The sequence below is a fragment of the Acomys russatus genome, chromosome 25 (genome assembly GCF_903995435.1).
Source record: "Acomys russatus chromosome 25, mAcoRus1.1, whole genome shotgun sequence".
NCBI lineage: Eukaryota > Metazoa > Chordata > Mammalia > Rodentia > Muridae > Acomys > Acomys russatus.
The window spans coordinates 48527838-48542211 of record NC_067161.1 but is presented as its reverse complement, the minus strand read 5'-3'; the positions used below and the strand labels follow the sequence as shown (position 1 = coordinate 48542211).

The window sequence follows — 14374 nt, the reverse complement described above, 5'->3', positions numbered from 1 at the left end:
CAATCATACATATCAAATATGTGCTGCTTATGATAATGCTAATTACATTTCAATAAAGCTGTCTTTAGAAAGAACAGCAGACATACTGACACAGAAAAAACATAATACTAAGTTAAAAACTATGGTAGGATTCACATAGTGAGATAGCTATGTACTTCACGATCCTATTTACATAAAATAGCTGTGCTTATACTAAATATATGCATATATGTATATGCAAACAAGACTGAGGACACTCATGCTAATCCACTTGTAGTTTTGAGACTCGAGAAGCAGCACAGAGCATTTTCCATCTTGTTTGTCCCAAATCTTGCTTGAACCCATAGCAACAGAAATTTTTTTAAAAAATGAGACACTTCAAAAATAGCACATTTTGCCAGGCACGGTGGTGAAGACCTTTAATCCCAGCACTTGGGAGGCAGAGGCAGGCAGATCTCTGAGTTCGATGCCAGCCTGGTCTACAGAGCGAGTTCCAGGGGAAAGTCTGGTGGTCTAGACACCAGTCTAGTGTAAAAGGACAAACTGACGACAACTGAGTCCGCAGCAGCAATGAAGTCTTTTCCTCAAGCACCTTGAAGGCCCAGAAATGTCAAGCGCTTTTCAGCAACAACCATTTCGACTCTAATTTTCAGTGGAGAGAAGGAGAACAATCGAGAATAGTGTGGGAGCAGGTCTGTGACCCACAGTCCGGGGTGAGCGGTACCTTGAATGATTTTCTGCTGCTGCTGCCGGATCTCATCAAAACCCAAGCCTCGGGTCTCCTCCGGCTCCTCACAGAGCCAAGGGTTGGGAGTTGCTCGCTTCGCTCCTTCACTCATCAGGCTGGACCTGAGAACAATGGCAAATTACACATCTCACAAAACACAGCTGGCTGAAAAGCACTCCCATGATCGCGGAGCCGGCCGGCCTGGCATGCTCTGGAAAGTCAGGGCCACAGTTTGTCACACTCTTAATTTATTCTAGGGACCGTGCCCAGGGCTGTGAGAGCTCGGAGGCTGTGACTCAGCATGGTCCCCAGACAATTACACAGCATGATGAAGAGATGGTGGGAGATCCCAGCACTCCACTAAGCCTCCAAAATACTCTGGACTCACAAACCAAACAAATTGCTAAATTAGGCTGTTAAGTCTCAAAACCACAAGGCCAACGAGAAGTTGCCTGTTTATCAGAACAAACTTTGTTTCACAGAGTTTGTGACACAGAAGGCACAAATATTTTTCATGCAAATATAATACTATGCGTACAGGTTACAGTGTAAGACGATAATAAAATTTGCCACTCAACAGTGCGTGGTTGCTCACAGGAACAGAGTTTCAAATGCAATTGCATAACTGCAGTCATAACGATCACACTCAGGACTGTGATCAGTGTGCCCGGGAAGGGGCCTGCATCTGGCTCCTGCACAGCACAGCCTGGTCTCCTGTCTAAGAACAGGGAACACAGTCCTGCCACTGCCTCCCTGTCCAAAGGATGCAAGAGTCATGTGGCCCGGGAAATCCCCTCTGACGACTCCATAGCAGAGTTGAGCTGAATTTACACCGGCGACTCTTGTGGAGCCTGGAACCTGGGAGAGGAGGAGGTGGGGGGCAAAGTAGTGGGAGAGTCAGAACAGTAACAGTTAATGTGGGGACGCAACTGCTATGTGCTGGCAGCCACTCTCTGGGTGATTCTGTGTGCACTCATTCATTTCCCTACTGTTCATCATTCTTTAAGCCCCGATGGCATCTCCTGTAACGTCTACAAGTAACTGCTACCCTAGCGTTTGGCCTTTTGCATGGTTAAGCCTTCTGACCACCAAGGAAGCAGGGCATTAAAAACCACCGCCCCTGCGCTGACCCTGCTCCCCAGTGTGAGCACAGAGCATGCCACTTACTGGCAGTATATGGACAGTAACATCTACCTCAGGAAGTTTCAGCAAGGACTAAACAGAGTAATTTATGCATTCAAAAACTATTTCCTCAATACTTATTATTTGGTAGGCACCGTTTTAATCACAGGAATAAGGAAAAACAACGTACTATCTGACCAAAATCTGGCCCTGACAACACACAGCTTTTCCTTGTAGCTGCTGCCCTCACGAGTGCGTGTGTGTGTGTGTGTGTGTGTGTGCGCGCGCGTGTGTATGTGTGTGTGTGTGTGTGTGCTGAAGGGATGGATATAATGTGTTTTAAGTGCTGAATACAGTGCTTGGGAAATATACTGTACTGTCTAACCAGGAGACATTAAAGCTATGTTTAATATATATATCCCCCAATTCTATTATTTCATTTTTTTCCCCACTTCAAAACTAAAAAAAAGAAAAGGATATATCCTTTAAGAAAAACCTGGGCCAAATGCAAAGACCTTTTTGATTCTTTGGAATAAGATTTTATGCACAGGTGTGGTCTCTTATTCAAATGGACCAATTAACATGTCAAACACAAGCATGACTTTCTTCCAGTCTATCAAAAAGACAGACATGTTCTTTGAGGCCTTACTTTACATGATTGGCCCCAAGAACCCAAGATGTCGAGGAGTCACACTTACTCCACATGATAATTACTTAGCTTCATCTAGCTTTGAAGACAATGAAGAAAGTAATGAGAAGGGGGGGCGAAGCAAGCAATTTGCAAACCAAACACACCCATCAACTCTCAAGTCCTCTTGCAAGTGCCAGCATGAATTCTATGTAGCTGTGTGTGGCTCACTGCAAATGCCTGGGTCAGAGACAGGCCACAAAAGTCGCCAAAGGCTGGCACGGGCATCAGGGGCCAGCTTCAAGCAGTCTTTCCTCCCAGCACAATGCAAGTGACGGACACTGCTCCAAGGTTAGAGTTGGAATACCTGCTTCGAGCCCCACACACACACACACACACACACACTCTTAAGGTTTTAGTATTAAGGGACAAAAATTCCAACAAATGCGAGGTGTTATTTAGTAATCTCAATAAATGACAAATTAGGACTACAGCTATGTGTGTGCAATTTGTGTTTATTTGTGTGTGTGTGTGTGTGTGTGTGTGTGTGTGCGCACTTCAATCACCTATTAGGGAAGAAAAGTGAAAAAATGGACATAAATTGATATCAATACTAAACATAATACAGAGAAAAGACTTCCTGGTATGACCTAACTCCCAGAGCTAAGGACTCTGCTCCCTGCTCATCTGAGTTGGTGCTCCTATTTTACTCATGTCCTACACCCACCAGGGATACACCGTTAGCATTCCTACCTGCCTGTGTGTCGGTATGCCGTTCTTTTCATCAACTTTCACGCTCTGCTCCACATTTAGGGAAACACCTATTACTAGTCAGAACGGCTCTACAGAGAGTGGCCCTTAATCATATCAGACTCTCGAAGCGAGAACGGCCCATGACTAGGTAAAAAGCAGCCAAGTGGCCAGCCCTGAAATCATATTCATGCAGACAACGTAATATGATATATGGACTGAACAGACTATATTTATGTATTTAGGAATGTATATGATACACACACACTTAACACACTTACGTAAAACAATTAAAGAAAAAGAGGTAAATCCAGAGGAATCCATGGGAAGGGTGGAGGGATTATTTTAATTTCAAAAATTATAAAATAAAGGACTTAAAAAAGAAGCCCTTCAAATTAAAAAAAAAAATAAAAAAAAAGTAGGGCATACTCACCCGCCTTCCCTTTACCCTGTAGAAAAACCACAGGTTGAAAACTCTGCCCTGGCATTTTCCCACAGGTGCTCTAATGCCTGACTCATTTACGAGTCCTCAACCAGTAAGGTTGTGCAAAGTCAAATACACTCCTTTGCACCATGACCTTTTCTTCTCCCCAGCTTAGTGAGCTGCTGCTGTTGCGGTTCTCCCTCTCCCACCATTCAGCAATGGCCGCGGTCGCCCTCAGAGATGGCTCGCAGGTTCCTGCCCTCGTCCTCTTGGCACTGCCAACAGGTACAGCCTAGGTTCAGACCCTCCTCACCGCCCCTGTGGACTCATCACCTCCATCCAATCATCTTCCATTCTGCTGCCAGATTGACCTACAGCTAACATCTTGCCATATCATCTTCCGAGCTTACAACTTCTGTGACTCCCTGGACCTATAGGCCAAGTGCGCGCTTTAAAAGATGGCCTCAGCAGTGTCATCTCCCAATGTCCCCCCCTTCCACGCCCTTCTGCTTGAGCCCTACATCCTGCTCACTGCCACTCAGACAAAGGCACAAACTTTCACACTCTCATGTTTTTGCATGAGTCTGGAGTGTCCCCACCCCCACCCCTTTGTCCATCTGGCAAAATTCTATTCATCCCCTAAGGCTCAACTCAAATGTCACTTCTGCTGCGGAGTCCTCCCTGATCCCCACCCCATCCCCTCTCCTCAAATCAATCACTCGCCAGCTCTCCCACAGCACTCCGTTCACAACCTCTAACGTGGCATTTATCAAGCAGGATTGTAGTTAGCTATTTACTCATCTGTCTCCCTTCCTAAATTATGAGCTCTGTGAGGAGAAAAAGGCCACATGACAGTCGTGTGTATGTCCCCAGCACCCAGAAGCAGGAGCCTCAGACACGCTGGAGGAGCAGCATCAGGAAGCAAGCTTACAAAAACAGAGCTGGGACCCACTGAGGGCTTTGGCTGGAGCCAAAATGACAACAGAGTACTTTACATTTTCCATCTGGAGAAATTAAAACAAAAGCCGTAATCAACTGCTACCTGCCTTCATGACTTAGCAGCAAGACTGATACTCTGAAGCAGACGGACAGTTACTTTGAAAGGGAATTCTGACCGTAAAACACCTTCCAGCTCAAGCGCGCCTTCACAGTGACAAGTCAGGAGAGCTCCCAAGTTAACGAAAGGACAAGCTAATCACTATGATTCTGAGGCACAGCTGACTTGATCTCCCTTGTTAAATCATCGTGGATCCAGCCCAGGGCTAGTCAGGCGCTACCACAAGGCTGCAGCCGCGGCAGCTCTTATTTTCTTTTTTTGAGATGAGGATAAACAGGCCTTGAATTCTTGAGCTCAAGTAATCTTCTCTATGTGCTGGCACTACTGGTGTGTGTGTGTGTGTTTATTTTGTTTTTTAATAAATCAATAATTTCTGTCCATATTCTTTGAAAGTTGACATTATCTAGAATAAATAAAAATTAATACACATATTATATTAGCACGTTATGGATAGATCTATATTATAGATATTATCTATATTATAGATATTATAGATAGAGATAGTATATTAGAGTCCTGAAAATGCTTCATGATCATTTATAAGGACATAACGTGATTTCATTTTCAGCCTACAAAGAAAATAGTATCCGTTATTAAATTATAACAACACGAGGGGGCATACAGACAATCCATCTCTCTGCTGACAAATTCAGTTGGAACCTGTCAGAGTTCACTGGGAGGGCATTCTTATCAACTGAACAGCGAGCTGTGAAGAAGTCAATTCCAAGAAGTAGCTTTTCTTAGCATTTCAAAAAGATGTCAGCCGACTATGGAAAAATGTTTGTTTTGTCTGGAAAAAAAATATCAGTGTTTGAGCATTCACAGACCGCAGGGAGGTTTACACTTCGGGGCAGTGAAGCTATTTCTAGGGTGTCAGAGAGCTGGGCTGCATCGACAAAGGCAAAGCTAGCCTTGCTCACAGATGTGAAGAACGCCCCTATGGTAGGAAAAGCTAATTCCTTTTCCAAAATGTTTTTGCGTAGTTTTGCTCTGTGGATATAAAGATGCACAGAGGCTCAAATTTCAATCAGAAAAGGGCTTTGTGACATAAATTATTCAGAGAGACACTCCGGCAACAATGTGCACACTGGGTTACACTGAAGAGAGGCTGCAGCGGGAAGGCAGGCCAAAGTAATTGAGGTGGATGGCAAAGGAGGTCAACAGCAGGAAAATGACAACCGGGGATGGTGCGGAACAGACAATTAGCATGCTGATTTAATGCTACTCGTCCATGGGAGTGGACTGGAAAAAGGGGTGAACACTTCCAAGCCTGCTTGAGTTGAGAGCATCAGTACAACTTAGGGAAAAGGAAATTTGCATTCAAAGTTTGCCACAGCTTCTAAAATCAACCCCAAATAAACCCAGGGTCACGAGACCACGATCTACTGATGTGTGGACGCTTCCTTCAGCCTGACAGGCCGCAGCCTCCCACTCTGTATTCCAGCCACCCTTGTCCCCATCACCCACTCACCCACTAACTCACACGCCCACCCACACAGCTGAATGGCTTCTGCAGAGCAGACGCTGCTGTAGGGGCCGAGGAGCGATTGGGACACAAAGACCTGGTTTCATAAAGTGGATACACTGGGGATGGAGGAGGCCCGACACGATGCCTAACCCAACACTGTGTCTCAAGGTGTTTCCATTGTTAACTTCAACACTCCCCAGTGAGTTCAAGCCCAGAAGAAACAACTCAGACACAGGCAACGTTTCCTTACCTGTCCCCTAAGGAAGGGCATTTCATCACGGTGCCCTCAAGCCTACTGTAAACAGTATTTTTCTGATTTCTCTTTTCCTTTTCCTTTAGTGATGAAATCGAACCCAGGGTCTTGTGCATGTTAGGGGCCCACTCCACCACTGAGCTCTATATCCGATTGTTTTCCTCAATTTTAAACTGATCCCATTTTTCTCCTGACGACCTGCTTGCCAAACTTAGCTGGGTGACTTGGGAGAACTGACACGATTTAAGAAAGGACTTTTTTTTTCCCCCCATTACCGTTCAAACTTCAACATACCAGCTGTGGACAACTCTCAAATACAACTGCTATCCTCATCTCATGCTCTATGGGGCGAAGGTGCGGGGAGTCCAGCTGCTATTCCATTAGCCTCTTTCGGTCCAGCAATCATTCCTATTCTTTCTTAAAAGCCCATCAGTTGCTTCTTTTGTTTTTCGTTTAGAGACAGGGTTTCTCTGTGTAGCCCTGGCCATCCTGGAACTTGCCCTGTAGACCAGGCTGGCCTTGAACTAAGAGATCCACCTGCCTCTGTCTCCAGATGCTGGGATTAAAGGTGTGCGCCACCACAGCCAGCTCAGCCAATAAAAAGTTACCTATTAGATGAAAATCTTTTTTTTCTTTTTTTCTGAGACAGAGTTTCTCTGTGTAGCTTTGGTTACCCAGGAACTAGCTCTGTAGACCAGGCTGGCCTTGAACTCAGAAAGATCCACCTGCCTCTGCCTCCCAGGTGCTGGGATTAAAGATGTGCGCCATCACAGCCCAGCTTAAATGAAAATCTTAACAGTCCACAGTAGAAGAGCCGTGCAGACTGCTGAAGGGCTGTCAAGGGACGTTATCAGAAGTCAGGGTACTGTCCCCGAGGAGAATTATCTCTGCAATGCAAACTCGGCAGCACAAGAAAGTGCTCTTTGGCTGAACTGACTGATGTCACAGGTACCTTAAAAATAGAAAGGCGACTAGTGACTCGCACAGAAACCTAAGCCTTCCTTCCCATCTGTGAGGACCAACCACATTACCAGTCTCACGGTGACTGAGCGCCCTCTGCTGGTCAGCGGAGGAAGTTCAGTGACAATACCAGCCAACGTGTTTTTGTAAAAACAAACAACAACAACAAAACAAAAAAAACAGAAGTAGCAGGGCGTGGTGGCGCATGCTATTAATCCCAGCACTCAGGAGGCAGAGGCTGGTGGATCTCTGTGAGTTCAAGGCCAGCCTGGTCTACAAAGTGAGTCTAGGACAGGCAGGGTTATTGCACGGAGAAATCCTGTCTTGAAAAACCTTAAACAAAAAAACCAAGCCAGGTGTGGTGGTGCACATCTTCAATCCCAGCACTCAGGAGGCAGAGGCAGGCGGATCGCTACGAGTTTGAGGCCAGCCTGGCCTACAAAGTGAGTCCAGGACAGCCAAGATAACATAGAGAAATCCTGTCTCAAAAAAAAAAACAAAAACAAACAAACAAAAAACAGAAGTAGAGCGTGCCACAGTGAGCGGCGAGATGCTCACACACGATGAGGAGCCACGGATCAGGACACTGCCCTGCTCCCTGTTCACTGGGTTCTTTACAAGCCAACAGTTTCAAGGCATACCGAGCGAGGGTCCAGATGAGAGGAACACTCAGAAATGTCACATGTCTAACTTGTCCAACTCTGCCTCAACATTATCCCCACCCCACCTCCCCACCCCACCCCACCCCCGTATTCAGCATGTTGGTTTCCACTCCATTACTTACACACGGCTCTGGGGACAAGCATCCTATGTGTAGTGTCACACTGGCTGGCAGGCAACAGTGGTACAAATCTGTTTGGCAACTGGTGTATAAAAATGCAAATATGGCACTAAAAGACTAATTAAGGGTGTCAAACGGTAATGTATATGCAATCAATACACACAGAGCCAAGGACCACCTACATGGCCATCACTTCAACCTTGACAATTCAATTTTTATTACACCGACTCAGCCGACCCACACCTAAAATGCAAATCAGGGAGACAGAAGCCATGCTTCTAACTGTGGTATCATTCTGCCTTAGGGACAGAAGCAAGGAGTGTGTAAGGTCCCCTCGGGTGACCTTATTGCAAGCTGCTGACCACCAGTCTACAGACTGCTGTGAAAGCTGCTGTTCTCACAGGAGACAGGAAAGCACAAAGCGCAGCACACCGGGTGTCATCTGCCTGTATCCCAGCACTTAGGAACAGAGGCAGGATTCTGCAGGTCTGAGGACAGCCTGAGTGCACAGTGAGTACTGGGCTAGCCTGGGGTACAGAGGGAGATCTTGACTTTAAGAATACACTAGAATTTCACAACAGGATGAACTGCACGGTGTACTCTCTAGACTGACTCTCTCAGGACCACTCAAGCCTCATGTCTGCCAGGGCTTTCTCACTTCCTTCCCCTCACACTGGCTCTTCCTTCTAATTTCTGACACTGCTTTTATGGCCCATACCACATGATTCTGCACAGCATCGTCCACTGTTGTGCTGTTCTCTGGTCATTCTGTGAGAGAATGACCTCTTCCCACCCATGATGGCAGGGCACTCTCTAGCTCACAAGTCTGCACACGGACCTGTCGCACCTGAGGTTCACAGGCCGCAGGAGCCATGGCTAACCTCATTTTACAGGACACAATATGGAGTGAAACCTCAAACCCAGGTTTCCTGCTATTGCGCCATCTGCTCCTTCCCACAGTGCTAGGCTGGCGGCGTGCTGATTGGCTGTTACTGTCCACAGGTGCAGAGAGCAGGACAGAGAGCTCGAAGCCAGTGAGAAAAGGACAAACCACGACCCCTACAGGCACCAGTGGTGGGAAACCAAGATCAAGAGACCCCCGAGGCTAACCCTCTCTGGCATCCCTCAACCGTAAGCCAAGAGTAATCCTGCCTTTGCCACCTCTGAAGCCTGGAGAGGTAAAACTAGATCTGTCGGGGGATTGATCACACCTATCTACCTGCCTAAATTCTCATTTCTTAACTTTTACTTATTAAAAAGCTGAACTTGGGAGACTGAGAAGATGGCTCAGCTAGTAAAATACTTGCCACACAAACGTGAGGATCTTACCTCAGTCCCTAGATGTTAAAACAAGCAAATGACACCAAAAAAACACAGGGCATTGCGGCCCACATCTATAATCCCAGTGTGGGGGTGTGGGGAGGCTGAGGCAGGAGGCTCTCTCAGCGTGCTGGACAGCTATTCTAACAGAATCAGGAAGATCAGGGTCCATTGAGAGACCCTGTCTTGAAAAATAAATAGCTGAGAAGTCACCAGGTGTTAACCCATGACTACACGGGGGGGGGGGGGGGGGGGGGGGGGGGGGGGACGGACTTGGAATTTGGAAAAGATTTAACATATTAAAAAGAAAAAAGACAAGCTGGGTGTGGTGGCACACACCTTTAATCCCAGCCCATGGGAGGCAGCCAGGTATACAAAGAAAGAGCTCTAGGACAACCAGGACACAGAGAAACTCTGTCTCAAAAAGAAAAGAAGGACGGGTGTGGTGGCGCACGCCTTTAATTCCAGCACTCGGGAGGCAGAGGCAGGTGGATCTCTGTGAGTTCAAGGCCAGCCTGGTGATGTACAAAGTGAGTCCAGGATAGCCAAGGCTACACAGAGAAACCCTGTCTTGAAAAACCTAAACCAAAACCAAAAAAAGAAAAGAGACAAAAGAAGATAATGAATTAAAATACAGTGAAATACAGTGTGCACTCTTTGTTAATGGACTGGAATTTTTTTGCTTTTCAATTCCCAAATGACTTTTGTAATTTAAAATTAATACATGCAGCTGTAGAGATCTTTATTTTCCATGCCCAAAGTCATCACTACACCATTATAATATCAAGTACTGAAATGCAAAACAGACTTATTTTCCTCCCATAGATTAACAAAACCTACCAAGTTCTGTGGTACCCACTGATGGCTAACAGCTTATGAAACAGGCCCTCCCACATACTGCTGGCAAGCAATACAACGTTTAGGAAATAGACACCGCAGTTCCTTACATTTCCAACACACATATCCTGGGGGCTCTGTCCTACAGGAACAGAGGCCACCATGCCCATAGTGTTTGCCTTAACCATGTATATAATTACAAGAGAAAAAAGAAAAATAAAAAATGAAGCAATCCAGTAATAACTTTATGGACAGTGGTTACAAGAATGACTACATATTTATAACTGCAAAGTACTCACTGTTGCAAAGAATATCTTAAGCCTATTGATTTGGAGGAATGCCCAAACTTAAATGAAAAAAGCAAATTACAGAGAAATTTACATATTACAATTCTTTTGTCTGAAAAATGTATTTACAGCAACGTACGCATAAGTACAAACAACAGTGTGATCAAGAAAATTCTCCAACACTGACACTGGTGACTTAGGAGCCTGGCGCTGAGGAAAGGAGAGGCAGTGTATGTTGGCAATATACATGAGCATAAGCGGGGAGCCAGGCACGCCATCCTCCTGTAACCCCAGGGCGCAGGGGGCAGGGGCAGCCAGATCACATGCTCAAGCTCGGGCTTGGCTGCACAGTGAGAGCCCCACTGAGCTGCTCTTCTCCCCCAAAATGAAAAGCTAAGAGAAGTCATTTCCCTGTAAGGAGAGAGGGAAGGAGAGAGAGAAAAAAGATGATAGCAAACAGAGACCTATATAACATAAAATCCTGTTAACATGTAAAATTTGAAGTTTGGCCAGGCAAGGTGGCACATGCCTTTAATCCCAGCACTCTGGGAGGCAGAGGTAGACAGATCACTGTGAGTTCGAGGCCAGCCTGGTCTACAAAGTGAATCAAGGACAGCCAAGGCTACACAGAGAAACACTATCTCAAAAACCAAAATCAAAAAACATAAACAAGAAAAACAAACAAATAAATTTGAAGGTTGATATACCAGCTAAAAAATACATTTTAAAGAAGTGGCAACCTATGTGGAAACTATTAGAATGACATTGAGAGCCGGGTGTGGTGGCTCAGGCCTTTAATCCCAGCACTCGGGAGGCAGAGGCAGATGAATCACTGTGAGTTCAAGGCCAGCCTGGTCTACAAAGCAAGTCCAGGACAGCCAAGATAATTTAGAGAAACCCTGTCTGGAAAACAAACAAACAAACAAAACAAAACACAAGACATATTGAAAACATCTCTCTTATTTTAAAACCAAGCCCAGAGAGTAAGAACCAGGATGAGCAACACTATGTGTAACCCAGCACTTGGGAGGAAGAGGCAGGAGGATGAGGAATTCAGTTATCTGTGGTTGTTAAGACCAGCGTGGGCAACTAGGAACTCTGGAGAGAGGGAGAAGAGGAGCAGAGAGAAAAGGGGGGGAGGGGGGGGGGGGAGGGAGAGGGGGAGCGGGAGCAGTAGGAGACAGACAAGGGTGGGCCTGTGAAAAAGCAATGGATGAAAAAGATACCTAAGGTTTTTGGGTTTGTTTTAATTGTATCTTAAGGAAGAGCAAAGAGAAGAAACAGCAATAAGCAGGCCGGGCTTGGGGCACAGTCTGGAGCCCATGAAGGGGGACATAAAAATGACAGGCAGGCTTGCAATCCACACAGATGGAGGGGAAAGGCTAACGTGAGAACTGGACAGCAGTGAGGTTCCTTCCCAAGTACTCAGGAAGACGTGCAAGCACTTTTCGAATTCTCTTCTTGCTCTCCGGGAAGGAAAATGGCCGTGGTTCACAACCCAGCAAAGAGAAGGTTGGGTTTGCTTCTTCTGCTTACACCCCACCTTGTGGTCTCCTGAGGACACAGCTTTTCTGCCTACCTGTATACATATGTGTTAGAGTATGTACTTGAATATATGCATGTGTGTATTTATACATGCATCTAATTCATACAGAACACATAAAAACGAAAGGCCATAGCATACAGGTCAAAAATACTACAGTGAAAACCTTCATGTCACGGCTACCAGGGCAACAAACAGCAGTATCCCGATCCCAGAAGCCACCTCATTTACATACATACTGAGTGAGATGTGGTGGGGCAGTACACCCTGCCCACCTGCCCCGCCTGCACGCGTGGAGACTGGAGAGCAGCTCCCAGCAGTCATGTCTCCCTCCGTCCTGTTGGGGCCAGATCACTCATTTCCGCCATGGCACTGCATTTATTCCAGGCTAGCTGGGCTGCAAGCTTCCAGAAGATTCTCCCATCTCCACCTCTCATCTCGCTGTACTTAAGCCTTGAGATTCCAGATGTGCAACATCACATCTGGCTTTTTACGTGGGTTCCCAAGATCAATCTTAGGTCATCAGACTGGCCTGGCAAGCCCTTCTGACGAGCAGTCTCTCTGGCCCGGAAGCCCGTTTGCTCCAATCCGTTCACTTCCTCCTCCAAAAGGAACCACTTACTTTTCATGATTCATAACACTATAAATTTCACCTTTATAGGAATGGCAGCATACATGTGTACTCGTGTGTCTGGCTTATTTCACTCAGCATGTTTGTGCGAGCCATCCACAGTGTGGTGTGCACCTGTAGACGGTTCATCTGTATTTGCTGTGTAATATCAACGTCTGAATACACCATTATTCTACAGAGTTCACTGGGCTGGTTCCAACAGGAACTTTTAAGAACAGCCCTGTTGTAAACATTCTTTCCATGGCTGTGAGACAGTTCCGTTTGAGTGGGTGTGCGCTTTCTAAAGAGTCTGTACTTACGCAGTCCCGCCAGTTGGATATGAGAATTCCAGCAACTCCACATCCGAGCAGCAGCAGATACGTCGGGCATTGTAGCTTAGCTGCCCTGGTCGGCACCACAGTATGATGTGGTTGCAGGCCCGATTTCTGGCGAACTAACAAAAGCCAAGGTCTTTACATTCATTCAGCATGCACAATGTCTTCTACGAAGGCCAGGCTTAAGCCCTCTGCTGTTGTCTTTCTAACGCCATCTGCCTTCGAGGGCCTCTATTTACAGTCTATGGATTTCCCATATCAGACAAATTCTCTGAAGATATTGATTTCCACTCCAGTTCGTCTTAACTCTTGGTATTTTCTTTGGAAAGCAGAGGTTAATGAAGTCTGTTTCTTCATGAGTTTCCTTTGTGTTTAGTGACTTTATGGCCAAAGGAATCTTTTGCCGATACCAGGATCGTGAAGACCTTGGGCTTCCCACTAAATGCTCGTGCGGCCTTTCACTTTTAGGTCCACAGAGTCCCTTTGGAATGGCTTGTACTTGGGGACAGCAGAGGCCGAGACTCCTTTCTTCCCTATGTACACAGCCAGTTGACCTAATGCCACTCTCACTGTGCTGCCTCTGCGACAGGTCAGGTGACATGGCGTGTGTGGGACCGATCCTAAATGGCCCAGTTTGTTTTCCTGGTTCACTTGCAACACCACACTCAACCTCACCTCAAGCGCTGCCGTGTCTTTTCTGCAGTGCTGCCTTGGTACTGCTCTGTATTGCCGTAGGGACTGTGGTGGCAGCCAGCTTATCGAGTGACAACACAGAAACGAAAATCAAGACTGTGAGTGGGTTTGCTCTGGGTCTCCGACCCGCTCTGAAGGAAGCTGACCTTTTGATCACACTGCTCCTTCTGGTCTCTGAGCACATCTGACCCTGTACTGCGTTTCTCTCTAAATGACGCTTCATGGTATTTGGTGCCAAGCTCTCATTAGGTTTATGGCCACATATTTCGTGTGTGTGTGTGTGTGTGTGTGTGTGTGTGTGTGTGTGTGTGTGTGTGTGACCTGCATGTATATCTGTGCACCAAGTGTGAGCACAATGCCTATGAGGCCAGAAGAGGGCACCAGATCCTCTGGAACTGGACTTATGGAGAGTTTTGAGCTGTCATGTAGGTGCTCAGAATTGAACCCAGGTCCTTTAGAAGAGCAGCTTGTAACCTCTGAGCCACATCACGATCCCCTGTTTCATTTTATTTTAATGAACGTTGCTGCAGGGCAGTTAGAGGGCTAAGACAGAGCCTTGCAGGTGATAGGCAGGAACCCTGATACTGAACACTAACCCCC

The 14374-nt window shown here is 46.3% G+C and overlaps 1 protein-coding gene across 1 annotated transcript in view; it reads right to left on the bottom strand.

Moving 5' to 3' along the window:
• The window catches only part of Stx8 (syntaxin 8), a 229475-nt gene that overhangs the window by 185716 nt on the left and 29385 nt on the right, over positions 1–14374 (bottom strand). The window contains exon 5 of the mRNA XM_051168484.1: positions 704–828. Coding sequence (XP_051024441.1) covers positions 704–828 — 125 coding nt within the window. The remainder of the gene's footprint in view (positions 1–703; positions 829–14374) is intronic.